This window comes from Momordica charantia (assembly GCF_013281855.1).
Source record: "Momordica charantia cultivar OHB3-1 chromosome 5 unlocalized genomic scaffold, Mcharantia_2.0 BLBB01000005.1, whole genome shotgun sequence".
Lineage (NCBI taxonomy): Eukaryota > Viridiplantae > Streptophyta > Magnoliopsida > Cucurbitales > Cucurbitaceae > Momordica > Momordica charantia.
Genome location: NW_028275163.1, coordinates 1,356,373 through 1,384,257, shown reverse-complemented (window position 1 = coordinate 1,384,257; position 27,885 = coordinate 1,356,373). Strand labels below are relative to the sequence as shown.

At 34.4% G+C, this 27,885-nt stretch overlaps 4 protein-coding genes across 18 annotated transcripts; 1 reads left to right on the top strand and 3 right to left on the bottom strand.

Moving 5' to 3' along the window:
- Positions 1–691: 691 nt before the first annotated feature.
- LOC111016098 (reverse transcriptase-like protein) lies at positions 692–6,177 on the bottom strand. The gene is made up of 12 exons (XM_022291378.2): positions 5,951–6,177; positions 5,753–5,864; positions 5,591–5,657; positions 5,183–5,284; positions 5,040–5,104; positions 4,303–4,392; positions 3,945–4,024; positions 3,645–3,861; positions 3,518–3,573; positions 2,246–2,341; positions 1,426–1,609; positions 692–1,034 (listed from the first exon to the last, which is right to left on the bottom strand). Exons 1-12 carry the CDS (start codon positions 6,013–6,015, stop codon positions 915–917), a joined length of 1,254 nt encoding a protein of 417 aa, XP_022147070.1. The 5' UTR covers positions 6,016–6,177; the 3' UTR covers positions 692–914.
- A 638-nt stretch (positions 6,178–6,815) lies between these two features.
- Positions 6,816–10,907, bottom strand: LOC111016128 (uncharacterized). Of its 2 annotated transcripts, none has more exons than XM_022291425.2 (5): positions 10,696–10,907; positions 9,435–9,683; positions 9,257–9,350; positions 8,372–8,505; positions 6,816–7,348 (listed from the first exon to the last, which is right to left on the bottom strand). In XM_022291425.2, exons 2-5 carry the CDS (start codon positions 9,663–9,665, stop codon positions 7,103–7,105), a joined length of 705 nt encoding a protein of 234 aa, XP_022147117.1. In that variant the 5' UTR covers positions 9,666–9,683; positions 10,696–10,907; the 3' UTR covers positions 6,816–7,102. The 2 variants fall into 2 exon arrangements, with proteins under 2 accessions (XP_022147117.1, XP_022147116.1); XM_022291424.2 differs by having other exon boundaries at positions 9,435–9,692; positions 10,696–10,906.
- A 2,294-nt stretch (positions 10,908–13,201) lies between these two features.
- Positions 13,202–24,616, top strand: BGAL9 (beta galactosidase 9). Of its 3 annotated transcripts, XM_022291241.2 has the most exons (19): positions 13,208–13,717; positions 14,056–14,151; positions 14,237–14,349; positions 14,896–14,962; positions 15,126–15,218; positions 15,601–15,744; positions 16,370–16,458; positions 16,802–16,907; positions 17,749–17,836; positions 18,013–18,134; positions 18,579–18,782; positions 19,263–19,495; positions 20,142–20,257; positions 21,624–21,721; positions 22,142–22,252; positions 22,424–22,534; positions 23,025–23,233; positions 23,350–23,698; positions 24,276–24,616. In XM_022291241.2, the coding sequence occupies exons 1-19, from the start codon at positions 13,532–13,534 to the stop codon at positions 24,417–24,419; spliced, it is 2,679 nt and encodes an 892-aa protein (XP_022146933.1). In that variant the 5' UTR covers positions 13,208–13,531; the 3' UTR covers positions 24,420–24,616. The 3 variants fall into 3 exon arrangements, with proteins under 3 accessions (XP_087979932.1, XP_022146933.1, XP_087979931.1); XM_088123806.1 differs by lacking the exon at positions 24,276–24,616 and having other exon boundaries at positions 13,202–13,717; positions 23,330–23,469; XM_088123805.1 differs by lacking the exons at positions 13,208–13,717; positions 14,056–14,151; positions 14,896–14,962.
- A 263-nt stretch (positions 24,617–24,879) lies between these two features.
- On the bottom strand, positions 24,880–27,856 carry LOC111016018 (RPM1-interacting protein 4). 12 transcript variants are annotated; one of them, XM_022291246.2, is made up of 5 exons: positions 27,714–27,852; positions 27,089–27,136; positions 25,925–26,599; positions 25,525–25,710; positions 24,880–25,087 (listed from the first exon to the last, which is right to left on the bottom strand). In XM_022291246.2, exons 1-5 carry the CDS (start codon positions 27,717–27,719, stop codon positions 25,058–25,060), a joined length of 945 nt encoding a protein of 314 aa, XP_022146938.1. In that variant the 5' UTR covers positions 27,720–27,852; the 3' UTR covers positions 24,880–25,057. The 12 variants fall into 12 exon arrangements, with proteins under 12 accessions (XP_022146938.1, XP_022146939.1, XP_087979935.1 ...); XM_022291247.2 differs by having other exon boundaries at positions 25,925–26,596; XM_088123809.1 differs by lacking the exon at positions 27,714–27,852 and adding an exon at positions 27,361–27,468 and having other exon boundaries at positions 25,925–26,596.
- Between the last annotated feature and the right edge of the window lie 29 nt (positions 27,857–27,885).

Genomic DNA, 27,885 nt, shown 5'->3' with positions numbered 1-27,885 from the left:
CTTTTAATGTTTTTAGTGCTTTAAATTTTGAGTTTGAAAATTTTAAAAGGTAGAATTACATTATAAAAAAAAAGATAAAAACATTAATAAATACACTATTGCATGTTATAAATTTACTCCATTTTTATTAAAATTTAAACATGTAAAACATATTATATAAAATTGTAAAATAGCAAGGGTTCAAAATTTATAACATATATGTTAATAAATTAATGAATAATATTTTAGATTGAACTAAATATTTAGTTGGTAACTACTTTTAATATACAAATATATTATTAAACACACTTTAAACAATTTTATAAATTGAGATTTAATTCACATCTGCTTCTAAATATATATTTGAAAACATAAAATACAACTATTTTTTATTGAATTTTTTGTTTAAATTTTTTTTTTCAAATCACCAACCAATTTTCCCTTAGTAATTTGACCATGATGATACTAAATTCACTATTCAAATTAAACATTAATCAATTAGAATTACTTTTAATCATACGAAAATAACTTTTAAAAGTTTGACCAAATATATAAATGGTTTATTAGTACCCACCCCTTTAGAAAATTACCTATAATTAAATCACTTAGGCTAAATTTACTTGTTCAAAAATCATTCCTAAACATGTTCTTAATAAATTAAAATTCTTTATGCCTCTGGATTTTTATTAAGGTGGGATTTTCAACATTTCAGTTATCAAAAACAAATTAGCAATTAATAATCGAGCTAAAATTATGATGATGTAAAATCATCAGACTACAACTTTTATACTGAGCTCTAGTACAAGTAGAGAAGTGTTTAGTTTTCTAACCTGGTAAAATGATCTCTCGATTTGTTCCAATCCGAAATATCCAATAGATACAATGTAGAAATCTGACTGAATTGCATGATGAAGAACTTTGGTTCTTAATCATCATCAGAGAGCACCGTCCGAGTGGAGTTCTAAATGCATTCGCTCCTTCAATATTTTTTCAATGGCGTCTGCAAAGCTTGATAAATTGTGGCGAATGCGTACGTCCAAGGAGTTTGCCATTTTCTGTAGCGTAGGGTGCAAAAGTAATCGGGAAATTTAATGTATACGTAGTAACATAACACCATAATGACAACCATCAAACTAAAGCTCTTCTATTTTTAAAAGTTATGCTTCTTCCTTCCTAAAAAGAAAATAAAAATCTAAAAACTACTTTTTCTTTTCCAAAAAACAAAGAAATACAGCCCCATTAAGTAACGGTTTTGTTTTTAGTTTTGTTTTTCTTTTTTAAATTAGGCTTGTTTCTTCCTAATTTGTTTTGTATGTTATTTACCTTTCTTGAAAATAGCTTTGATGTCTTAACCAAATTTTAAAAGCCAAAAAAAAAAGTTTAAACTGCTTGCATCAAATACGATGAACAGAAACTAAAAAGATAAGGGAAATTGGGGAATCTTACCTCCACCTTGCAAATGAGGCTCAAGGAAATTCCTTTTGTGTAATGGTCGGAGTTCTTAAGAGATATAAGCTTCAAAGGAGAATCAGATAATGGCCAACCTTGAGACACCCTAATAACTGCGCCAATTCCTCCAATCATAGTACATATTATCGTATTGTCTTCATCTAAATACTCAAAGGAATGACTGCATGAACAGAAAATTATTTCAGTAAAAATGACTAGAAGACAATATCACCTTGAGGTGAACATCAAAATTCTGAAAAATCAACCAAAACTGACCGAACCAATGTTGATCGACTGGTTTGATGAACAATTCGGTCGGTGTTGATTTTTAAAAACTCAAAATCGAAGAGAGTCGGTCAGAAACTGTTTCTGACCGGCCAAACTTTAGCTGGTTTTTGACACAGCAGATGCATCGTGTAGTCTGCAAAGTGTGGCTACAGTCTGCTTCATCACTTGCTACTTGGTCGAAAGCTAAATCTTGTGTTAGTTTTAATCAAAACTGACTGACTGTCAATATAATTGGTCGGGTGCAGACAAAAGCTGACATATCGATTGTCGGTATAGGTTTGAGCTCAAAACCGACATCGACCAATCGATAGTTTTATTTCCAAGGATGACAATGGGGAGGGGCATGATTGGGGTGCATTCTCATTGATGTTTGGATTAGGACATTCCCACTCGGATATCGGAGTTCTCCGTGAAAAGTCCTTATCTCATACATCACTTTTTTAATTAACTTTTAGAACAAAGATCACTGTGGAGGGTGCCAAAGAACTAAAAAACGAAAATAAAAAGGTCTGCAAATTTTAAGTCTCACCTCGATTTGTTTGCAGTCTTCACAACGAATCGCCTAAGAGTACACAAAACAATCCTATCTTGTACTTTTCTCACAAACCATTCCAACGAAGAATTGCTGCTCAGTCAAAAGCAATGAATGGGTCAGATAAATTACTTTCTGTTCCACATGTAAAAAATCAATTAAAATTGCAGCCAAGTCATTACAACGTGGGACAAAATGGAGATGATGTCACCATGTGATATTTATCAAAGTTTTATAGATTATATATTTTATCCATCGTGCCATTGCAATTCAACTCAAATAGCTTCACCAATGACTCCAGCAAACCAACGTAATCAGTGAAAGTTGTACTACGCACACTAATCATGCAGCTAGCTCAAATTTGAAATTTTACTACTACGAGCAAGCATTTTCATTGTCGAAACGACCAAATTAACTATCTGTCAGAAATATGTCAAACCTATAAGTATGTAACACCGTTTTGTGCTATACTCCAGTACCGCATATAAAGAAAGTAACTCTTTCTCTCTCATACGAAACAAGGGTATAACTTGCATAAAATGGGAGTTATATGTAGTAGATGCTGAAGGTGATGCTTTAAACATTTATGACAAATATTAAGAGAATTCACACGGAAAATAAGCCAAATTCTTAAACAACCTCCCGGAAGAATGATCATGATCCCAGATTCCTAAAAACCAAGAGAGTCTTGCAAATTTAAAAAAGTCATCACCTTAGTAGGCTCTGGGTTAAGGAACAGAACCTTCCCAGTTTCAACTAAATAGCCCCAGTAGGATTTTGAATTATGGTAAGATATATCACCTTTGATAAAGGTGAAAAGTGAGTAAACATGTAAGACATGATATTAGATTAGGGTGAAAATTGAAATGAGCATAATATTTCCACAATATATTTGCATGATTATTTCAAATCAACAATAGCATAGCCGCATTAGGTCATAAGTTGAGCCTTAAAAAACTAATTATATCCACTGAACTAAGCAATTAGGAGCCCGTTTAGTTAGTTTATGGAAAACTTTGACTGGAGAATGGAGATCTATTCGGGAATACTAAACTGAATTATTTCAATCAGGTTTGAGTTTGAGCAGTTTGGTCAACTTTGATGTGGTCAATTAAATTTTCATTAATGTCTTGTCTGGTTCAGCTTTCCCTCGCTCTCAGATTGACCAACCCCTATGAGGGTAACGACCATGGTTCAATAATAAAGACCAACCAACCTGCTGTTTCCTATTGACTACAGTGGAACCCATGAATCTTATAGGAAACATACCTGAATGACTTTGAAGCATTGATGATATCGTGCAAGTGGACATCACCAGGAAAGATCTGTGCAAATTACTAATGAATTAAGCTCCTTGAAGAAAATTCACATAAATGAGAGAGAGAGAGAGAGATACCTCAGCATTCTTTAACTCCATTGTCCCCTCCAAAACTTCTATTAGCAACTCGTGATTCAATTCAGATGGCTCAATCACACCTTCTAGTCTCTGTAGACTTGATAGATCTTCCAAGTTTGGAATGTGTGTTCGTAGTGACAATCTAATGAAATTTTCAGCAACGTCAATGACCTTCAGGCCACCAATTGTGTCCTCAACCTGTTCTATAACATCCAAACTAGAGAGAGAGATGGAAGGAGGGAGGTAGAGAAAAGTGTCAGTACTAAATACAAAAAATTCACATCTCAATACACTTATTACCTTTTAAATATCTCATCCAGTTCCTGTAAAGATTTTAGAATTCTTTTGTTCTGCTCAATCTGACTATCAAGTTGCAATACCTGGAAGGATCATAAACAGTATCATAAAATGGTTGGTTACTGTAAACTTTATAATGAAATGAGTTCAAAAAGGACCACTTGAGAATAAGTCAAACCCCATACATTGATAGATTGTCATTAAGCTACGATGTCAAGATTAAAACAGTAAGAGGAACCATGAAGTTTAAGCATCGTTAGATTGCAGAATCTCTAGATGCTCAGAATTGATTAAAATAGTATAGAGAACATGTCACAATCAAATATAAAGAATTTAAAAGTAATAAGTTAACAGAAAAAACCTCAAAAGCATTGCATTCGCGCTTGTCTATCATGTTTATTTGATCTTCACCATCCGGAGAGCGGCAATTAAATGTTGCCTTTTCTGGATCCTATAAGATGGTAATGGGTACATGATGACAGACATCTCACTTGGAAGGAATTTTGATTAGGCTTATAAACAAGTTGTCCCCATCATAAGTTAAGCCAAAAGGAATAGAGAAGAAATCAAACCTCAAGAAATCACATTGCAAACAAGAAAAGGTGGTTGGAAAAAATTGACATGTAAACCATATTCAAGCATCAGTAACAATTTCTAAAAACATCTTTGTAAAATTTCTTACCCAATATATTATAGAATCTTTTTTCTTCTTTTTTTACATAATGTGAACTAAAATAATTAAATAACTGGCATGCTACATGTAATATGTTCTTTGAATACCCCTTTGTAAATTTTTTATTGCAATACAAATCATCTCTTACACATATATATCAGGAGAAAGCCCAATAACACTTGAATTTTGAAAGTATGATATTTAGTGCACGTAGATATGAAAATCTGAATGTCACAAGTTGTATTTCCTTACCTCCTTCGCCTGAGACTTGTTAAAATCCAAAAATGTGAATACAACTTACATTCACCTTTCGTAGTTCAACATTTAAGCAACGCATTTTTGGCGTAAGTTTTTGTCAAATCATGGTCTTCACTTGTCCACTACCCGTTAGAGTCATAAAAAAATTGTTTGCAACAGGGACCAACCTCTGATGTAAGACGATCTAATGACAATTTTAATACTTCGAGATCCATCTTCAATCTATTAGAATCTGTAAATGGAAGAGAAGTAAGGAAGTCAACAAAATATGGCTACGAAGTATAAATCAAAAGAAAAATAAATAGATTGCCTTCTATGTTGTTTCTCTTAATAGCCTCAATCTCATTGGAGATTTTGCTGCTTTCAGCTTCCACCATGACAAGTTCCTCTTTCATATGTTCAACGTACGCATCTAGAGAGAGATTTAACAAATTATGAATAAAAAGCACTGGATAGATCGATTAAATTCAGGAAAGGAAATACACGTCGTTAATCCAATAATAGTTGCTAAAATGAAGAAAAAAATCCATTTAACAACAGAGGACATAAGTTTAAAATGCACGCAAATATCTCTTTCCATTCTTCGTTCAATATTGTGGTGCCCTAGGTGTAGAGGAACCACACCAATACATCCCGAACTTGTTGGTTAAACTCTACTGCAGTGCATACGAATACATCCAAACCATTGGAAATTTAAAAGTAAGCTTAACAGAATTACCTAGATCATCAATCCCCAAGAAACTATCAACGTTAGAGAATTCTGACAGAATTTGCTGCAGTCTGCTCTGCACATTTCAAAGAAAAAGAGCCAGTGTTTTTTAAAGAGAGACCGAGAAAATGTAAGAGATGACGAAAAGTAAGATTAACTGCAATAGTAAACCTCGAGATGGAGAGCACACTCCTTCAACAACTTCTCAGAACCTAATGAATCCGTCGAAGAAGCTTCATCTTCCTCCAAAGATCTCTGCAACTCTTCTAGCTCGCTTATGCGACTTCAATAAGAGTAAATATGCTGTTGAATTATACGTTGTTAAACATAATTAGTGTACACGGAAACAAGACAGAGAGAGAGAGAGACCAGCGAACTGCTTGGAGATCGAGGATTGGAGGTACAGACGGTGTTGCTTCCATGGATTCCGGCATTGTTTTCTCCTTCCTCTGCCGGAATTTGCACAGAATCGAGAGAGATTCCTCGCGGCGCGAAAAATCAAATTGAGAGAGAAGCGGGAGTATTCGTCACTTCACGCAGGGGATTTCTTTTAACCAAACCCGAAAATGAAGCCCGGCGCTTGAAAATTGGGCTTAGGCCGCAAGCTTTAGCCCGCGAAATTGAGAACCGGATTGATTTTTTAAACCTTAAATATTTAATTTAAAAAATAGCAAAAACCACATAATTACGTTAAATTACAAAATTTTGCATCCATTCTCTCTCGATACAAAAGGTTATATTTTACATTTTATATTTTTAACAACCAAACTTATAAACATTCCTTCCAAAAATTTTAAAAAAAAAACAATTTTCAATACACTTTTAATAAGTTTAAATTCAGTATTCATTTAGAGAGCTACAAAATATATATTTTTAATCACTAAAATTTGGAAAATAAATTAAGTTCCTAAAGTCACTTGACCATCAAACCAACAAAAAATAGTTACTCAGTTCATTGATGTAGATGACTTGTAAACTATATTAATATCTTCTATGTAAATGTAAATGTCGCTGAGAGCTGAGTTAAAAGTTTGAATCCCGAAACCTCGTATATTTTGCGCCAAAAAGAAAAAAATAAAAAAATTCGAGAATATGTAGCGATAAAGGCACCACCCCACCTGGTTCCAGATTCTTTTCCGCCGTGGAGGAAGTAAGGAAGCACCATAAGAGCAGAGCAGAAGGTATCCTTAGTGTAAGAAGACAGGAAAGCATTAGAAAATACAGCCCAAAAAGAGAACCAATTCCCCATTCTAATTCACTGATCAATAAACTCTATTTAATGAATGAACCAACCGCAATCGCCTGTCTTTTCAGTCAAATACAAACCAATTTTTTTGATTCTTTATAGTTCAATACAAAACAAGATTAACAACAACAAGAAGAAAGAAGAATTCTATACTTGTTAATGGGACTGTGTGCAAGTACAAACCTAGTCATCAAATCATCAGAAAAAGAATACAGATGCAATATTCTCTTGTGTGTTGTGCTCATCTTCTTTTTTTTTTTCTTTTTTATTTTTTTTTAACTTGAGAAAGGAAGGTAAATCCGGATAATGTCTCGTTTTCTAAGCTTACGCCGACATATAGGACATCTGTGCTGCGTAGCTATGGCAGTCTCGATGCAGTTCCTGCAGAAGACGTGCCCACATTTCGTTGTTGTTTCTTCAACCAACGGTTCTATGCAGATTGCACACCGCAAACTGGGGGCTGCAGGCGGGATGATGCTACTACTTTGTGCAAGTGCAGAAGGAATGTCAGTGTCAGTTGCCTGCAACAAGGAGTTTGCAGTTTGGTTTTAAGCTCTAAGAAATGTGGTATCAATCAAAATTTTCAGAACTAAAAGGGTCTGCCTTTCCATTCACAGGATTCCAAACAAAATGAAAAAGATTTGAGAAACATCAGAAATCTACTTCAGTCTCAGATATAACCCATTAGGCAATGAACGTTGAATATTTGACAGTTCACGAGTTGGCAAGCATTCACTCAAACAGTTAATGGCAATTGCCAACAGAAGAGTGAAGCTAATAATCACGAATTTGATTTCCAGCACATTAATGACACTCATGGCAAAGAAAAATATATGGCCCCAACAGAAACTTGCACAAGGTAAAGCAAACTCGATGCAAATCAAATCATTTTAAAACTGTCCAGGTAGCGTGCCTGGATCTGCTAGAGAAAACCATTCCAAGTAGAACTTGTTACTGATCGAGCAGAATAGGGGTAACTAAAGGAAATTCTAAATTTACAACCAGTAATCAAGGGTTTTAGCTTTATAAGTTAAAAAGAAAACATGAATCAAGATTCTCATAGAGCTGATCGTTGCTATTATTTCCTCCATCTCACAACAATATTGGGCATTTAATTTATTTCGTTTCAAAATCATATGTTCACAACTTGTTTATGGGGTTTTAGGCCTAGGAGATGAATCGACCTTCTGTTTCACTTCCCATTAATAATGATTTTTATGTTATAATTTCTTTAAAAAAACTTGTTAACTAAAGATCTTCTAAAAACTAAGACAAAGTTGGTTTTTCATTTTTTGTTCAATTTGGCTAACATTTCAGAAATATTTTCAAAAAGTCGAAAACAGAACAACATATAAGTCTTTAGTAAACAACCTTGTTTTTTTAAAAAGAAATTGAGATTGAAACTATTATCAAATGGGGCCCGAATTCTTCAAAACAGATCAAATCAGCTTCAACATATACAGATAAAATGGTAGCCAAAGATTTGAACAATAGACAGGCATCTTCAGAAGTTTCAAAGCAAATAACAACCACTAAATCAGTACCTTAGTCCTGGCCCTGCTACTGCTTTCAGAGCTCAAGCAAAGGTCCAAGTTGTGAATTGTTTGTTCCCGTATGGAAACGTTATTGTTAATTGTAAGAGGCGGCCAAATTGTAAAAGGGGGCCAACTTGTTACATCTGCCAAATAGTTGAAAACAGGTTAGATTAGAATACATATGCAGATTCCAACAGATTAACAAATGATACGAAAAAAGTATTAACTAATCTAACTGTTGACTGCAACCAAAATAGTTATGTGAAGTCTGAACTGGACTACATTTGGAATTTAAAAACAAAAAACAAAAAAACAAATTCTCAAAGATGGTATAAAGCTCTACCATTAGACACTGAATAAAGTTCAACAGATTTATCAGTAATGATCAGAGGAACACTAGCCATAAAACCCCATAAACAAGTTGTGAACACATGATTATGAAAATAAATAAATTAAGTGCCAATATTGTTGTGTAAGTATTAAGACGTACTTCCATGACCAGGTAGATTACAAAGTTACAAGTGACAAGCTTTGGAAATCTTTAACACAACAGCCCCATGACATGGTAAGAACTTGCAAATCTAATTTCGTATGATTGAAATTTATCTTACCTAACTAAGTATAATTAGTGTAAATTTGTAATTACAATGTGCATTATATGATACTGAAATTTTATTCAGACTTGTGGATCCAGAATATGGAAGATTCCCCAGTCTATAAAAAAGAAACTAAGAAAAATCCAAGAATGTGAATATATCCTCAAAGAACATATTAACTTTATCAGAAAAGCAGAAGGTATCAGGAAATGGCCATGCAGATACACTATCACAGAGAAATAACCAACTGAAATACAAATAGAGAAGTTTAAAGACCCAAAAAGAAGAAGCAATAAACCTGAGAGAGCACCATAAACTTCTGTGTTGGCATTAACTCTGACGGCTACACCACAGCTACTGTCAAAGTGGTTTCTTCGAAAATTTTTCCTGGCCTAAAAAATTTGACACCATCTTAATCCCCTAACGTGGCATAATTTTAAAATATAAACATATTATTTGACCAAAATATCACATACTTCAGCAAATTTCCTAGGGGATATTATAGCAATGTCCTCATCAACAACGTCAGGATTGTCTGTAGCTTGTCGTTGGTGATGATTAAAGAACTGTGCTGCTTCCTCGCGAGGGCCAGTTGGATTGATGCACTCATCTGGAGGTGGACAATTGAGGTCGAAGTCCATTACTGTTCTTCTCTCAACAACTCTTGCATTCCATTCATGTAGATCATTTCTACCTTGAATGCTCATTCCAACAGCCTCTCTTATCTATCAGAACTGGAAAAATAGAATCATCCACAGAAAGGTAGAAGTAATTCAGATATAAAAACCCATGATGTTAAATCATGGCTAATGCAATTCCCAAGAAGTCCACACTAAATTGAATAAATGGGTTAAGCATTAAAATTTGAAAAATTCTGAGAGTTCCATGGTAGGATACACAATAAAAAATCTATCTGATTGTTAAAAGAAGGTACACTTCATCAGTTTAAAACGTCAAGCCAAATTTGAAAATGATTGGTTTCATACTCTTAAAATTTAAGCTTTTGTAAACTATATATACTTATCATTTCTAGTTTGTAATTTACTAAAACACTTCTAAATTCTTGGTCAGTTTTTAGAAACAATAACCAAATTCTGAAAATTACTTATTTCATTTTTTTCTTAAATCTGCTAAGATTTAAAAACGTTTATGAAACTAGATTAGTAAAAAAGATGAACGTTCGTAAATAAATTTTATAAAAAGGGCCAAACGTGACATGATCTAAGAATAATAGAAGGCCAAACAAAATCTTTACTGTTAATATCCGAATTTTCCCCATTTCATCCAGGGCGGTATTACGGCTTCAAAAACATGGAGAATTTTCCCCCAAAAAAAGCCCCAGGAAATATGCCTAAAAATAGCACCCCTAATTTAGTCAATATATGGTTAACATTTTACGACCTAAACCGAACCAACAAAAAATATATAAAAAACCCTAAACGAAATTGACCCAATACTACAAACAATTCAAAGAATCAGCTTCTTGAATCTGAAGCAAACATGCTAAAACTTCCGGTGGGCTATTACTCGAGAGTTCAGAACTCGAACTCGTGGCCGAAGCACGCCAAAGGGTCAAAATCGAAAGCATATAAAGAGCAACAAATACAATCAACCCAAATACAAATACCAAAAACAAAAACAAAAACACATCAAATGAGGACCGAAAAAATCATAGAAAACAGCCATGATTCGAGCAATAAAACAGTAGCATGAACAAAATAGTAACGGAGATCGTACCTGCTACGGAACGGAGCGGCAAACTGCGGCTGGAGCGGAGCGATAGAAAGAGGAAACGCACGAATTTTGCAGAGACGAAGAAATGGGGGAAGAAAGAGGGAGAAGGGCGAGGAGGCGGCAATCGATATAAAAGTAATCTTGGCTTCCATTCCATATATGTAGAGGTGTTTCTTTGAAAAACTTTACATCCTTGCGATCCTCCTTTCCTCGAAATTATTCTTTATTTGCCATCTTCGCTGCTCTTGTCCTCTTCGCTGCTGCCCGTACTCTCTCTCCTGCCCTGCCCGCCATGGGCTCTGCTCAGGCCCATTGGGCTTTACAGCCCATGATGCAGTGGGCTTTAGTGGGCCGCCCAGACGATGTTCAAGTTGCCATTTTTGCCATCAATTTTCGTAATAAATCTTCAATTTTATTAAAGCGTTCAAAAGTTATTTTTGGTTCAAAGTTCAAACATTCTATTTTCCTAAATTAAAGAAAATAATTACAAATAATAATAATAACTCACTATTTTCGATTAAAATTAAGTTTAACCCTGGCAGAAAATTGAACTCACATAAAGTTATAAAGTTGTTTATCTTTGAAATTCTATAAGTTGGTAATTTTTGTAACATTTCTTGAACTTCGTGGTCAATATTGCAACGAAGTAAAAAATAAAAATAAAAAATTTCTTCTGGGTTCATATAAAAACCTAATAACCTATTTACAGTAATATAATCCCAAATCGCAATTTAAATGGTATAATATAAATTATATCCGACTCAAATAACGTGATGTAATAATAATTTAAAGAGTATTGTTTAATAATATAATCTAATATCTCATCTGAAATTCATGTACGGTTAATGTCAATGTCAATGCTCATTACCAAAACCAATAAGGTTGATGCGAATACCAATACCAATGCTAAGACTATAAACCAATGTTAATCTCAAACCAAAACCAACCCCAAATGACAATCCCAAAACCAATATTAAAGTCAAAGATGATTCCAACAACAATATTAATACAAATTCCTACAACAATCGTTACCAATTCCAACGTAAATCTGTTATACTCTCTGATGTCATGTTATTAATAACTATTCCACTGATATGTCATAAAAATCAATTGAATAATTCCTCCATCAATCCTTTAACCTGATTTCGATCCTCTTATATATTGCAATATCATATTAATTTTAGAGGAAGATGAAAAATAGATAAAATACGTAAACAACCGTGATTTCATTGAATTGTATTGTGTTTGTTTACAAACTCAATAACTTGTTTATAATAATATGATTCCAAGTCATATTTCAAATAGGAAATTTAGTTAAAATAATACAATATAAACTCATCGTTCAAATAACATAATATACGATAATTTAAACAACACAATATAATAATATAATATAAGAGTATTAACTAGGTCGAATAATATAATTAAAGCAATTAAAAGGTTACAGATAAAATAGAATCATGAAATTCAAAGTTCACGAGTAATATTAGTCCATTCGTAGTATAGGTTACACAAACCACAAGTTCATATCATTTATAATTACGAAGAGGCTATATAATTATATGATAAATCAATAAATTATGTTGTATAATAATATTACAAAAATCTCATGGGTGACTCTGATATGAAATAATTAAGGTAAATTTAGATGTAGATCCTAAAATTGAGTTTTAATATTTCAAGCTTTTACACTTTTTATTTGATGCATACAAAATAACCAATTAGGTAATTTCAATAAAATATTTATAAATAATAAGCTCATGCATGGTTAATCTATTATTTTAGTAACGTCTGTTTTTTTTAATACAACAAATATGGTGATGAAATATTAAAAATATAACTTAATCAATGAACTATTGTTCGTATTGATTTTTTGTTAACGTATATGGTACGCAAACATGTAACTAAAAATCAACCTATGACACATGTCACATTTACTGAAAATCAACATGATACATTTACTGATTTCTCCGAAGTGGAATGTTGGAATTTTAATATCCCACATTTATTATACTTAAAAAATGTCACTCATGAAGAATAAACTTCACTAAGACACTACACGAAAAATTTTAATTTAAATTTTTAATATATTAAGAATAAAAATAAAAATTTTATAATATGAAATAAAGATAAAAAATAATTAGGTGCCAATGAACACGATCATTAATTGACAGTTCATTATTAAAAATTATATATTTTTTACATTTATCTCTTATTTATAAAAAAACTAAATTGTGGTCAGCATGAGATAGTCATCGCAGCATCTAACGATATTTCAAATAACATGTAAAAAAACTAGAGATTGTTGAATATATTTTAGTCTATATATTAAAAAAAGCCTTGAAATTTATGCTTGTTCATTCACATTATTAATAACAATATTATTATTTTCTTGTTCGAGCACTGTACAACAATATGGTGTGGTTTATCCACAATCAGAAATGGCGGGAAGCACACGCGCCATTAAAATGAAAATATCAGCGTAAAGCACACGCGCCAATGGCTCGACAGCCTCCCCAACGTCCTGAAGTCTGTCTCGAGCAATTCTTGCTTCTATCACCTCAGCTCGATTCAGCTCTTCAATCAGAAATGGCGGAAGCTTGTTGAATCCGCGTAGAATTTCGGGGTCAAATTGTTGGCAAACGCCTGCTGAGCTTTCCACTGCTCGATTGCTTCTGCTGTGAATTTCCTTATGGTTATGGTGGCAGTGTCACTCGGTGGTTGAACTTGAATGTTCGTTTTTAGCTAGATATATTGTTTCATACGGCGGTTCCGGTCGTACCGTTGGGTTTCGATTTCGATTGAGTTTTTTTTTTTTCTCAAACGACGAGGAAGAGAAATGGCGGCGCGAAGTGAATTGATTCTTCAGTTGATGAGTTTGACCCTGACGATTCATCTACTGGCTGTATCCGGCGAGTTTTTCAAGCCGTTCAATGTAAGCTACGACCACAGGTCTTTGATCATTGATGGAAACCGCCGTATGCTTATCTCCGCTGGTATTCATTATCCTCGCGCTACTCCGGAGGTAATTCGGCGATCCTTCTACTGCTACCGCTTTACTCTTTGCCTTTCTTGGTTGCTGAAACGATGCGAGAGATAATAAATCAAACTGTTCTTGACTCAAGGGGAAGTGAATTTTGTGAGTAGGTAGTTTAAGGTATGCTCAGTACTCTGTCAGGATAATGATAATGGAAAGAATGCCTGGAACTTGGTACTTAGTTATGGCACTGTGGCCTGATCAAACGTTTTACTTAATCATACTGGCCCGATTGATTATATGGCCTGATCAATTTGGTCATATGTTTTTACATGATCGTAGATGTGGTCTGATCAAATTTGTTTTATGTTTTTACACGATCACAGATGTGGCCTAATCTTATTGAGAAGAGCAAGGAAGGTGGGGCGGACGTCATACAATCTTACGTGTTTTGGAATGGGCATGAACCAACGAGGAGACAGGTGCAGTAATTTGCTTCTTACAAGCTAGCCCAATCGTCGTGTTCGTAGTAGTTTGCTTGTTAACTTAATTTTTGTTTTCTTTCAGTATAACTTTGATGGGAGATATGATCTCGTCAAATTTGTGAGGCTGGTAGGATCCAGTGGACTCTACCTTCATTTACGCATTGGACCGTACGTGTGTGCAGAGTGGAATTTTGGGTATATCCTTATGTCACCCATTGATGTATTCTTTTACTGGTAGAATTTGCGAGTGGGCTTTCTCTTTGAGACTTCATTGTTTGGTTATCTAGTATTTATCGCCAATGAATCTGATAACATTTAAGTTTAGATATTTTTGGCATTCACTTCATCTAAAAAACAAAATAAATTGGTACTTAGTGCTTCATATAATAATGCATCATGCTTATCTGGGGTTGAATGTAATGGCTTATTTGTACCTGGGAAAACAGTGGCTTAGACAAGATCACAATCTGTCATGGCTAAGGCCGTTCGGCGCATTCATTTCCGATGGCATATTTAAATGGAGAATGTAACACTACAGTAGACTGGTTCTGAAAAATTCGAAATGTCAAACTATTTTTTTAAACATAAAAAAGATGCATCTGTTGAAGAATACTGTTCAGATGAGCCTCCTGTCCTTATAGACGACATAACTCAACACTGCTACTGACTGGTTGTCATCTAAAAACTATTCATCTGATGTTTACAAAATGTTAACAGTAATGTAGTATGGGATTATTGTAGGGGTTTCCCTTTGTGGTTGCGAGATGTACCGGGAATTGAATTTCGAACCAACAATGCTCCTTTCAAGGTGCCTGCGTATCTCTTAACATATATTTGTACTTGCTAGTTGATATTTTTTTAGTGCAGCCAAAAGTTTGACATGTGAACTTTCATAAAATCAAGTCAATCATGTTGTTTGCAATTGATCTTTGTCGCAGTGACATGATTCAACACTTACTTTTTGTTTACAGGAGGAGATGCAGAGATTTGTCAAAAAGATAGTGGACATTTTACTTAGTGAAAGGCTATTTTGTTGGCAAGGTGGTCCTGTCATCATGTTGCAGGTTAAATAGAAAAGTTAATAGCCACTGAATATTACTGTTTAATTTGTTAAAAAAATTATTGTTTAATTTGATGATCGCGATTTTCAACCATGCAATTGAAATTTGGTTTGACTTGCTCCTTGTGGGGTGAAGCATTAATCTGAAAGTGATATGCTTCATTTTTGTGATCGTATTCTCGTTTTGTGTCCTCTTGGTATTGCATATTTTTTTGTGATTCATCTTTCATTTGAAAATAATATTTGTATGATTCTTTATAGCATATCAGTACGAATAATTCTGTTTGTAGGCCTTTTTTTTTCCTGAAATTTCTGATAGGATGACGTTGACATTACTTCTTTTACGAATTTCATTCTTACTGCCATTCTTTGAAATTTAATAACAGGTTGAAAATGAATATGGAAATATTGATAGCTCATATGGAAAGAGAGGGAAGGAATATATTAAATGGGCTGCCAAGATGGCTCTAGGCCTTGGTGCTGGAGTTCCATGGGTCATGTGCCAGCAAAAGGACGCTCCATCAACCATTGTAAAACCTTTACCCGATACATTCAAATTTCATGAGATTCTCTATCTCATATGAGAAAATAAACTTGAGGGTATCCGGTTGAACTTTATGATTTTTTTTTAGACCAAAATTTAAAATCTGTTTTCTATCATTTTCTAACATAAACTTTTGTTTGGAAAATTTTTACTTACTATTTTATCCACTTCTTGTTGGCATTAACTTCAAGAATGTAATACATTTACATTGTAACAAAAGCTTTAGTGGTTATACACACGACCAAAACATAACAAAATGTTTGTTTTCTTCTTCCTTCCTTCCTGTTTAAAAAAACAATTATTTGCATAAATTATCTCGTAAAATGTATTTAATGAGTTAAAGAAACTGTGTATTTGTATGTGTCTTTTTAGCTTTTATAATTTATAAGTTTTGAAGTAAAAAATAATTTTTAACTGTGTAGCTAAAACATCGGTCAATGAGATTCTGTTAAGAATAAACTGAGAAAAGTTTGTATTTAATTTCTTCTTGAAATCTGAAAATGAGAGACCCAAAGTAATGAGAAAATGACTGTTGAAGTGGTGACTCACCTGCAACATAAGCTTGAGGTCCAAAGTTTGTTATCTTATCTTCTATTTGTTAATGATCACAGATAAATTCATGTAATGGTTACTACTGTGACGGTTTTAAGGCAAATTCTCCCAGCAAACCAGCACTTTGGACAGAAAATTGGGATGGATGGTATACATTTTCTAATTACCATGAGGATTACCGTACCATTTGTTATTTTCTTTATGTTATTATTACTCTTCAACTCATTGAAATGTGATTTATTTTTCTAATTACTATGAGCATTTATGTGGTAATCCTTTCAAAGGGAAAGCAAAGGTGTTAAGAGGTGCTGATTTAGATTTTCTTGTGGAGACAACGAAGTGTAGAAAATTTAGAAGCTTGACCAAAACCCTTCAAAATTTATACTCGCCAAACATTAATTAATTCATTCATATGTTGATTTTACATGATCAAGTATATTATTTCTTCTGTTGGATAATTTCAGTGGCATAAACATTTCAATTTGATGAAGGTTTACATCATGGGGCGAAAGAGTACCCCATAGACCAGTTGAAGATCTTGCATTTTCTGTTGCACGATTCTTCCAGCGCCAAGGGAGCTTTCAGAATTATTATATGGTACGTAAAATACCTGCAATTTGGGGCTGATTTGGAAAAATGTCTATTGGCAGATATTAATCAGAATTCTTCGGAAGATGGTATTGAGAAATGAATCACAACATAATTTTGTGCTCTTTTTGGATGGTATCAACATTGATTTCATGTGTTATAGAATAGAACACTGTGTTTTTTCGGCTTTTTGAAAATTCGATCTTTATTAGTGTTCTTATTTCATAAGAAACAACGTTGAAAGGGATTACACAGGGTAGGGATAAGGAAACACCTGTTCCCAGTAGGTTTTCTGCATCATTTTGTTATCAATTTTGGTCATATCTCTTTTCCTTCTTTTTGATGAAATTTATTTATTTCCATGTGATAGAAATAATGGAATGACGGTGATAGCATTTACAATGAAAATCAGCATGAAATACTGTATCTAAAACCAGTTTAAGTCATTGAAGTGAAATTAAAAGTGAAGAGAGTGGAACAGAAGAATACCTTATGATAGATTTTGGAATACTTTTGAGGACTGAAAAATTGTTCACAATACATCAATTTGGGTGAGGATTACATGGGGACTTCCAAACATTTCGCCTTCTTTTTAATTAAATAGTTTGGGGCTTGTAACTTGGGTTCGGTATAGATTTTTGTCTTGAGACTTATCTTGTGGCTCTTTCTGTATTTTTCTTTTTTATTTTTTGAGCCACATAGGTACTTTCGTATTCCTAGATAAAATTATGTTTTTATTGGAGAAAAATGTAAAATATGATATTTTTTGGATATGGAATCAACAGATTGTTTATATCCTGCTTCCTGCATTTACTCGATCTATCTCAACTTAATTCTGCAATATTTGCAGTATTTTGGTGGAACAAATTTTGGCCGTACAGCTGGAGGCCCATTTTATATTACTAGCTATGATTATGACTCTCCAATTGATGAGTATGGTAGGTATACGTATATTGGGTCGAAACTGATTTTCTCTGATACCTTTTAGTTTTTACGTTCAGTTACATGCTGTTAACATTTAAAATTACCAAGTCTATGTCATTCTTTTGTATAAAGGCTTACAAAACCATTATTTATAGGCTTAACCGGAAATATTAATTTTTCTTCATTATAGGTTTGCTGAGAGAGCCCAAATGGGGGCACTTGAAGGATCTACATACTGCATTGAAGCTCTGTGAACCTGCTTTGGTGTCTGCCGAATCGCCCCATTATATTAAGTTGGGACCTAAGCAGGAGGTTGGGCAATAGCTTGAGCTATATATATAAAGCTATTTTTATTTTTATTTTTTTGCACTGTTATTAGAATTTTTTTATCATGTTTTGAAATAGATAAATCATAAACTATAGAAAACAAGGCTTTCACTAAGAGAGTTAAAAAGGACACTCATCTCTGTCAGAACAGAAAATAAAATTGCAGCAGAGAGAGTTAGAAAAAAATGCCCAAAATGCACTGAATAAAACACAAAGCTCTAAACAGACCAATACAAAAAATTTCATCTCCACTTAAAATTAAATGTACCAATACCAACTATTAGCAATCAAAGAGGGAGATACGTAACAAAGATTGGGAGGAGCTAACTTTTTCAGAAAGCAATAATGTGTAAATGATCTGAATTGTCTTTTGCTTATGGATGTCTTCTGGTAACTGAATAGTATATTGCTTTTATTACTATTTCTCAGGCGCATGTATACCGTATGAATGCTCAAACTGATGAGCTTAAACTTTCCGAGCATGGAAGACTAACCAATTGTTCTGCATTTCTTGCAAACATTGACGAACATAATGCAGCTACTGTAACATTTAACGGGCAAACTTATAACTTACCACCATGGTCGGTTAGTATTTTACCAGACTGCCGGAACACGGTGTTCAATACTGCAAAGGTATGGTTCTCCTATTGGGTCTTGTACTTCTTGATGGATCATTTGGTAATGCATGATGGAGAATCTGATTCAATATGCTTTTTCTTTCACTGTAGAAATTGGTATAAGATGCTGTGTTATTCTTGCTATTCTGTATTTAATGTCAAGGAAAACTGAAACTAAATTGGAAATTTGGTTTCTTTCTCAACTTTCTATAAGCTTTAATGATATATGTTGTTCCGGCTAGTTACATATAAGGCCTAAGAAAACTGGAAGTTTGAAACTGTATTGGAGGTTTTATTTCTCTCAAGCTTCTATAATGGTTTTGACTCCGTGTATTAGATGAATTGGTTCTGTAACGAGCGTGCAGATTTCTGATTACATTGTGTTGACCTGTGCTTGTTGAATTGCTTATCACCAGTCTTCCCATAACACTCATTTTTCTGTCTTTGGATAGTATATAATTTTACTTGAGCACCTTTTATCGCAAATGTTAAACAGGTTGCAGCACAGACTTCCATCAACTTATTGGAGTTTGATGTGCCCTTTTCTCCTAACATTTCTTTGAAGTTACATGCTATGCGTCAGAATGAACTTTCAATAATTGGGAATTCTTGGATGGTGGTAAAAGAACCTATAGGCATTTGGAGTGGCAAAAATTTCACCGTCAAGGGTATACTGGAGCATTTAAATGTTACAAAAGATAATTCTGATTACCTTTGGTATTTGACCAGGTATTTTTTCATTTAATTGGTAAAATTGGGAGCACAATTGCACATGTTTGCTGATAAGTAATAAAATGATGAGAAGAAGTATTGTTCTACAAGGATTATTTTTTAGTGTTTACCAGATCTAACTTTAATATGAATAGTGGAAGTTGAAACAATAAAATTAACTTAATGAACCAATTTGAACTGGACGGTAACTTTCAAAGTATTGATGACTTCATGTAGAAAATCAATTTATAAGTATCCGAGGGATTTGATTTCACCAACCAGGTTTTCAAATTTTGGCTATCACCCCTCCTTTGTCGAGGATTAACATTAACATTAACAAATGTTGTTCTTGCTGTTTTACTCTCTTGTACATCGATTTTATGTTAAAGAATAAATACAAATTGAATAATGTATTTTAGCTAGAGTTGTGTTTACTTAATAAAATGCACAGTTCATGTTTGAATCATTTTCATTATCATTTCTTCATTTCAAACTTAGTGGATTCCAATTAGGCCTTAAGCCTTGGTCCATACTTGAGGAGACTGTTCAAATTGATATAAATAAATTAAAATTTTGAGATTAGTGCTAAATATAATTTCAACATATTATCCCAAATTTCCCTATTTATTTTGTTATTTCACGCCTATGTACTTGTGGAATACAGGATACACGTCTCCAAGGATGATATCGCATTTTGGGAAGAAAGAAATGTTACCCCAACAGTTATGATTGATAGTGTTCGTGATGTGTTTCGTGTATTCGTTAATGGGAAGATTGCAGGTGATTAAATATGTTATCTTGCACTGCATCTGTCGTCTTTTATTTCAAAACTCTTCATATTCCTGTGAGGATTTTAGATTCTGCATATGATGCATGAACCATAGGGTATGGGGTTCGTTGCTTAATATTGGGGACATTGCACTTTCGGCGTTCTAGTTACATTTTACAAGATAACTACAGCCACCAAATGATACAAGGATTTAAGGATGTGTGTGTAATTGACGTTCGTGAACTTGACCATAGCTCAATTGGTTATCTACCCTAGGGTGTGAGTTAGAATCCTCACTCCCACACGTTTGTATTAAAGAAAACTTATGATTGTCATTCATAGAAAGTCACCCTCTTTCTACCCCTTTTACGTGGAATGACACCATTTTGTTATTTCTACTAGTTTTTAACTACCAAGTCCCAATTTGTTGTGGTTAGGAAATACAATATAAATTTTTTTTGAATTATTATCTTTTAACCACCCCTTTTTAAGACGACAATGAGAAGAAAATGGTAAAAAAGAAAAGTCAAATTCGAAGTAGGGAGCACAACAAAATTAAGAATTAGATTTCTGTCTTCCTTCACTCTCAAGGCAATAGATTTACTTAAATCATAAATCTTATTCTTAATTTGTGCGTGATGCAATAGTGAAGTCTCACCAATGGCAAACTTTTGACTGGGAAAATGGGTGTTGTAATTTCTTCTCTGGGACGCTCTTCAATAGTGTTTTAAGTGGGATTTGTGAACTTTTGGAATCCCAATTGCATGATTATGAGAAAATATTTCTGAAGAACCAGAGAGTCTTAGGCTCTCGTTAAGGGTGTGCCAGCCATCTGATATTATCATAATAATGAACAATCCTTCTTCATTCCTAGGACTGTGCTCCACTGCATCCACTCGATTTAGCCAACTTTTTCTTCTTCAGTTGTTTCAACCTGAAGTTTGAATATGCACTCTTAGTTTTGGGTTCCACCAATATTCCTTATTTGATATCCTAAGTTGAAAATTCGAACTTATCTATGTAGTCTGTGGCTTTTTCTTTGGATCCATCCACTCACATGGTGAGATTTAAAGTGGTTTGGTGGTGGATGTTTAGGAACTGAGTTGGATTTCCTTTTCTTTCCTCCAGGGTCAGATATTTGAATTGATTTCTGAAAATGTCTGTGATTTTGATCATTTGTTATTTTCTTCTTTACACAAAAATGATTCTGTTGCATGGGAAATTTTAGAGAAATCCTCTACAGCATTGAGAGGAAAGATTTGGGTTAAGTTGTCACTTGCTTCTAATAATATGAATATCTGCATTTTTATGTCACAGTCACACTTACAAGTACTAATAACATCTTACATTAATTTTAACTGTCTTGTGGGAGAAAAGGCAGCATATTCGGTCAATGGGTGAAGGTTGTCCAGCCTGTTCAGTTTCTTGAAGGAGACAATGATTTGCTGTTGCTATCTGAGACAGTGGGTTTACAGGTAAAACTTACATCTATAGCTTTCCTTCAGCAGAGAGCAATCTGAATGTGTTTAAATAGTTAAGGACAATGTAAAAAAGTTTTATTGGTATTATAAATAGACTTTTTCCACCTCCAAGGAGCAGTTCGGTTGACAAGGGGTTGGGGTCTCTCAGTCATACTGGTTTATAGGTCTTAAGTTCGAATATTTCTGGTGAGTTTAATACCAAAAACCCTTAATGTGTCTCGAGTCGGAGCCTTGGGGCAGACAACGGTGCCCTTGGGTACAAGGGAGCAAGCTTTGACTCCCACTCCTCAAAAAAAAAAAAAAAAAACTTTTTGCTTTAGTATAGTATTACATTCTAATTACTTATTTACTCGTTGGCGTTATGTTGCTCATGTATCTCATATATTATTTAAATAAAATTTCATCTCATTATAGAACTCTGGTGCCTTCATTGAGAAAGATGGGGCAGGGATCAGAGGCCGTATAAAGCTCACTGGATTCAGAAATGGGGATATAGATCTCTCAGAGTCCTTATGGACCTATCAGGTAATATTCTCTTGTAATTGCTTAGTAGGACCTCTTTCTAATCTACCTACCTTATCTATAAGCTTCGGTATTAACTTTTAGTTTATCCATATATCTGACCCTTTTCAATAATTTATATCTGTATTGAAAGTTCCCTCATTACATTTAGAGAAGAATTCATTTTGGCACTAGGTTGGACTCAAGGGCGAATATTTGAATTTCTATTCATTGGAAGAAAATGAGAAGGCCGGATGGACTGATTTGACAGTTGATGCAATTCCATCAACATTCACCTGGTACAAGGTAGATATATCCACAAGCCTCTCTCAAAATCACTGTTATTAGAAGAAATCATCTTTGATGCCATTATAAGTCCGGGTTTAGGATCGTGCATGTGAAATTTTTTTTACACCTAGGATTTTATATCCTATGAGTTTCCATGTCAACTAAATATAGTAAGGTCAGACAGTTGGCTCGTGATTAGTCTAAGTGTGCGCAAACTGGCCGCCGGTTTTTGGTGTCTCTGCGAGATATGTATAGTATAGGGGTTTTCACTAAATACTTCTGTCCGAGGAATCTTTATTTTTCATGTTCTCCATTTCTTGTGTATTTGTACGGTCAGATTGATGCAACATATGGTATTCTGAATAGACATTTAAAGAAATTGGGGACTTTGTTTTCTATTTTTGTTAGATTCTTTATTCAAAGTTCCCAGTGATCCATTGAAGTTCATATTATCAAACAACATATCTCTTCAAAGTTTAGAACTTCACTCCTTTTGTCATTGGTGCAGGCGTACTTCAGTCCACCTGATGGAACCGACCCCGTCGCCATTAATCTAGGAAGCATGGGAAAGGGGCAGGCTTGGGTCAATGGTCATCATATAGGTAGATACTGGACTCTGGTTGCCCCAAAAGATGGCTGTGCCAAAAAATGCGACTATCGCGGGGCTTATAATTCGGCCAAGTGTACAAAAAATTGCGGAAGACCTACACAAACCTGGTATGTCCTGTCCACGCCTACTTTATAACGGAATGAATCCAAATTATGTTTAAATGGTGATATAAATATACATCGAGTCTGAACTTGTTAGCTTAGCCAGTAGAAGTATCTTTTAGGTATCACATTCCGCGATCGTGGTTAAAGGAATCGAACAATTTACTTGTTCTCTTCGAGGAAACTGGAGGAAATCCGCTCGAGATTGCGATAAAGTTGCATTCAACTGGAGTTATCTGTGCTCAAGTCTCGGAGTCCCACTATCCACCTCTCAGGAAATGGTCTGCTGATTATATAGCTGATGGAGAAACTCTCTCAAATAGTTCAAACCCGGAAATGTTGTTGCATTGTGATGATGGCCATGTAATTTCCTCCATTGAATTTGCTAGCTATGGAACTCCTCGAGGAAGTTGCAGGAAGTTCTCAAGAGGCCGCTGTCATTCAACAAATTCTTTGCCTGTTGTTTCCAAGGTAAGTTATCACTGCTCTGAATATTATGTTACATAATATTTCAGGTTAAGATGGTGACACATCACTTTATTTATTTATTTAAATTGAAGTTAAAAAATAAACCAAAATGAAATAACTGTTTTAAAAATTGCGTGTTAGATTTTTTTTTTTATTAAAAGACACTTTTAGTCTCTTTCATTGAAGTAACAATTTAGTATCTGTAGTTTAAAGTTTGTAACGATTTAGTTTTTCAAATCCTATACCTTCAAATGCATTTTTTAACCTAGATTTCTTTCATGTAGTCTTACTTCAGCCGGCTCTCTTGCACAATCAGGGGGCATCTTAGGCATAATTCTAAATCCTAATTCTTTATATCTATAATTTTTTTTTTCTGAAAGAATGAAAGGGAAAAATTAGAAGAGAACTCAAATCTTAATTCTTTCAAATATATATTTCTTTAATCTAAGGCAAACTAGAGTTGGGAGCAATTGCCCCCTTTTTTGGTAGTCATATGAGTGATCTTTGGGTTAAAGAAGATGCTTCCACCATACAGAGCCAAGTTTTTCAAATTCCATTGGTGTTATTTATTTATTTTCAGGCTTGCTTAGGGAAAAACAGTTGCACCGTTGAAGTTTCAAATCTTGCATTTGGAGGTGATCCATGCCATAGCACTGTGAAAACGCTTGCGGTTGAGGCTCGGTGTTGCACATCGTTGGATGTTCATATCTCCACACGACACTAAAAGCAGTTGCTCTTGGTAACATAGCTGCTCAAGTCTCTTTATGTATGTGTTTGTGTATATCCTATTCTGCCACTCTGTTGTGTACCTAATTCGTCGATGTCAAATTCGTTGTAAATGTATGATTATACAAGATTTTAGAACCAAAAAAAAAAAAAAACTGTTTGGTATGAAATCAACGATAATATTTCTTATTTTCAGATTCATTGATTCAAGATATAATAGATATCTATTTGGTAAATTAGTTTTTTAAAATCGTTTTTAGATTCAGCCCAATGATGAGGTTGACATTGGCGTGACCAATAAATAATGTTTTCAATCAAGAGAAAGAAAAAAAATATATGAATATAGCTTAGAAGTAATTCGTACCTACACCTCTCCAACAGGTTGAAAGTTCGAACTTCCATACTCCAATCCAATTTGTTGTATTAGAAAAAAAAAAAGAATGTGCATTCAGAGCATATACCCAATAAAGCCTTACCTTTCCACCGGGAAAATTAAAGAAAGATACTTTGGCTACAAAACTTTAATAAAATCTATTTATGCAATAAAAATAGAGCAATAAAAATACACCACGTTAAAGAATTAGTAGCAGGAACTCTTGGCCGACCAGGACGTAGGTCAGTATTGTTCCTTCCCAGTCATTTCCCCCACGGAAAACAGCAACATCTCTGTACATAAACATTTACCAACTCCGTGTAAAACAGTGAAAGAAAAAAAGATGACTTTTTACACCTAACATTTAACAATATTGCATAAAAATGACTGAATTTGGGCTCAACTTTCAAAATAACCACACCCAACAAACCAACCTTGATTCATAGGTGGTCAAGATATATCAATGGTGTACAAATTTTTATTTATAGTATAGAACCAATTAGTTCATTTAGTAACTTGCTTGATCCTTTTTCTATTCATCTTAGATCAATTTATATCAATAAAATAAAAATAGATTTTTGTCGTTATCGAAGACGGAATTTTAGGGTAATAAGTGTAGTATGAATAGAACAAGAGAGGGGGAAATAATAAAGAAAAGGTTATCAAAAGCTAGATACAAGTTATCCACACCCTCTTTTTTTTTATTTCATTAATGGAATTTCGGTTATACCTTGGAATTTTCAGCACCAGAACGGTTGTGACTGTTGGAATGAGAAACATTAGTCCCAGCTGGAAAACTTCCTTCCCCGGTTCTCTCCTCGCGCACTTTGGTGAAAATGTTTGTGTAGTTCTCAGATGATGTTGGATCGCTCTCGTCCCAGTCACCGAATTTTGGGACGGTAGCACTCCGATCAGGCTGCCAGATCAAACATAAGAGATTATGTCATGTCATTGTGCAAGAACTAACTGGTTGTAGCGAAATATAGACAGCTTTTGTTCCCAAACAGAAAATTAAAACACTTGAACACCATTTTTCTCAAACACCCTAGATATAAAGTAAAAAATCCTTTGTTGAATCTATTTGTGCAATTAAACACATGAAGAAAAGGAAACAAGAAAAGGAAGCCTACAGTTTCGTTGCCCCGAGTAGCTGATCGTTGACGTGATCTTACAGGAGTCGAGGGAGCTAAACCATCACGATTACCCCCTTTTGGTGAAATTGAACCCCTTATTTCCCGTAATGGCGAAGATGGTACAGCACTTTTACCTTCAGTCCTTGGATGTTGTCGTGGATGGAGAGGTGAATTTTCTATGCTGCAGTCAGAACCTGTGCTATTTCCCACGGTCCTTTTAGATGAACTACTGGTGGTGTTATTGCCCTGACGTCGATGAAGAGGCGAGTTAAAGCTAACCTGGCCAGTTCTTTGACGGTCCAAAGGAGGATTGGGATGTCTTTTCATGTTACCGTCTTCTGGGCTCAAATCTTCTTGCACATGAATTGGCCTTAACGGTTGTTGACCCTGACTTTTCACTGATTTTATACCGTCATAATCCCGACCACGCAATTCTAAAGCATCACGGTGCAATGGAGACTCAGTTTGCCTCCTTACAACACCACCTTCTCCGATTTTCTGTTGCTCATAGTTTGACCTTACTGTGTCTGAAATCTCCTCCCGGTGAACAGATGGATCATTTGGATTCAACCTCTGGCTTTTAGCCTTTGTTGCATTGTCAAAATAGGTTGTATATGGGACATCTTCCCCACTATCCCACTTTCCAAATTCTGGTACTTGTGAACTCCGCTGCTGTAGGAGCAGAAGAAAATATCTTACTATGAACTATTTTCACTTGACCAAACCAGAAGCAAAGAAACTAAATTTTTGGTTCTGAACTGGAATGGGTTTCATGAGTAAAGTTACATTATTGGTAGATAGATATTCTAAAATTACATGAAATACCAATATGACCCTCCTTTCACAGGTATGATGATAATGTGATGAAAACACTGGGCAGTACTACAACTTTTTAATGAATTCCAGCAGATTCCTGCATCATCTTGTAACTTCTGACTAGGAATTTCCTAATAGTCCTTAAAAGCTCTACTGTAACAATTCTATGAAGAGGTTACAAAACCATCCATGAGAAGAAAAATGAAGGTAATCCATCAACATATATCGTTTCGCCATTGCAGCATGCAAATCTAATAGTAGAAATTTCTTTAATAATTGCAAGTCACATTCAGAATCTCACATGAAAGATGAGCTTGCTCATGGTGTAAAACAAGAGATAAATACCTTCCGGCACTTTTGGTCGATTTCTTCTCTTAAATTCAGAAAGAAAACCTAGGAACGAAAATGATCTATCATTTATGACAGGAGATACAGTCTTCTTCAGTGAATAATTAAAGATGAAGTAATTATTTCTTAAAAGAAATTTAGTGAGATATCATAATGTTTAAGAGGCCCAGTCATGGAAACAGAGTTAAAAGTAGCATGTTCAGGCTATTAATTAAGGTATGCTAGAGAAGGTTTCATGTCAGTTCAACACAGTCAAACCAATGACTAACCAACTCCTTAATCTCTGAACTTGAGACAAATTGAATATGATTATGCATTGCAACCTCCATAAACAAGCAGCACCCAAGAAGAGAGAGAGACAGAGAGAAATCAGACAAGCAAAACAGCAAACCAGCAAGAAAGCCTCCATAAATTCCAAGATTTACTTTCATAACTTTCGCATCACTGAGATATGCATATAAAAGCAAGGGCTATCCAGAAATGTGACCAAACATAGATCCCAACATTTTGCGACTTACAGATAACCACTAAATTCAGTATGCTCCATGGTTTCAGAAACAGTCAAAAAATGGAAGATACAAAACAACAAACGAAAACGAAGAAGAGATATTTGGGAACTCACAGCCATTAGCCTTCGGACAAGGATTAAATCCAGAAATCGTACTCCCGAACGAATTCGAGCAAGCTATTTTAACTTCTTCCAAGTCCCCACCTGCGCTGCAAAAGTTAAACAACGAAAATTATCCGAAACAGACAAAAGCGTACGGCCAAATATTATCACTGATAATAATAAA

What these genes read in the sequence shown, in the direction of transcription:
- LOC111016098 (XM_022291378.2), bottom strand. Translation starts at nt 6,015, where the DNA reads ATGCCGGAATCCATGGAAGCAACACCGTCTGTACCTCCAATCCTCGAT. An exon ending in CTGGATGAGATATTTAAAAG is followed by an intron (nt 3,862 to 3,944) that starts GTAATAAGTGTA and finishes CTCTCTCTCTAG; the next exon opens with TTTGGATGTTATAGAACAGG. An exon ending in AAGACTGCAAACAAATCGAG is followed by an intron (nt 1,610 to 2,245) that starts GTGAGACTTAAA and finishes CTGTTCATGCAG; the next exon opens with TCATTCCTTTGAGTATTTAG.
- LOC111016128 (XM_022291425.2), bottom strand. Translation starts at nt 9,665, where the DNA reads ATGAGCATTCAAGGTAGAAATGATCTACATGAATGGAATGCAAGAGTT. An exon ending in CCCCTAGGAAATTTGCTGAA is followed by an intron (nt 9,351 to 9,434) that starts GTATGTGATATT and finishes CAAATTTTTTAG; the next exon opens with GCCAGGAAAAATTTTCGAAG. An exon ending in AGTTTATGGTGCTCTCTCAG is followed by an intron (nt 8,506 to 9,256) that starts GTTTATTGCTTC and finishes ACTATTTGGCAG; the next exon opens with ATGTAACAAGTTGGCCCCCT.
- BGAL9 (XM_022291241.2), top strand. Translation starts at nt 13,532, where the DNA reads ATGGCGGCGCGAAGTGAATTGATTCTTCAGTTGATGAGTTTGACCCTG. An exon ending in AGTCCTTATGGACCTATCAG is followed by an intron (nt 22,253 to 22,423) that starts GTAATATTCTCT and finishes TTTTGGCACTAG; the next exon opens with GTTGGACTCAAGGGCGAATA. An exon ending in GGAAGACCTACACAAACCTG is followed by an intron (nt 23,234 to 23,349) that starts GTATGTCCTGTC and finishes AGTATCTTTTAG; the next exon opens with GTATCACATTCCGCGATCGT.
- LOC111016018 (XM_088123808.1), bottom strand. Translation starts at nt 27,420, where the DNA reads ATGGAGGTTGCAATGCATAATCATATTCAATTTGTCTCAAGTTCAGAG. An exon ending in GTTCAGAGATTAAGGAGTTG is followed by an intron (nt 27,137 to 27,360) that starts GTTAGTCATTGG and finishes TTTCGTTCCTAG; the next exon opens with GTTTTCTTTCTGAATTTAAG. An exon ending in CTGGTGCTGAAAATTCCAAG is followed by an intron (nt 25,088 to 25,524) that starts GTATAACCGAAA and finishes GTTTATGTACAG; the next exon opens with AGATGTTGCTGTTTTCCGTG.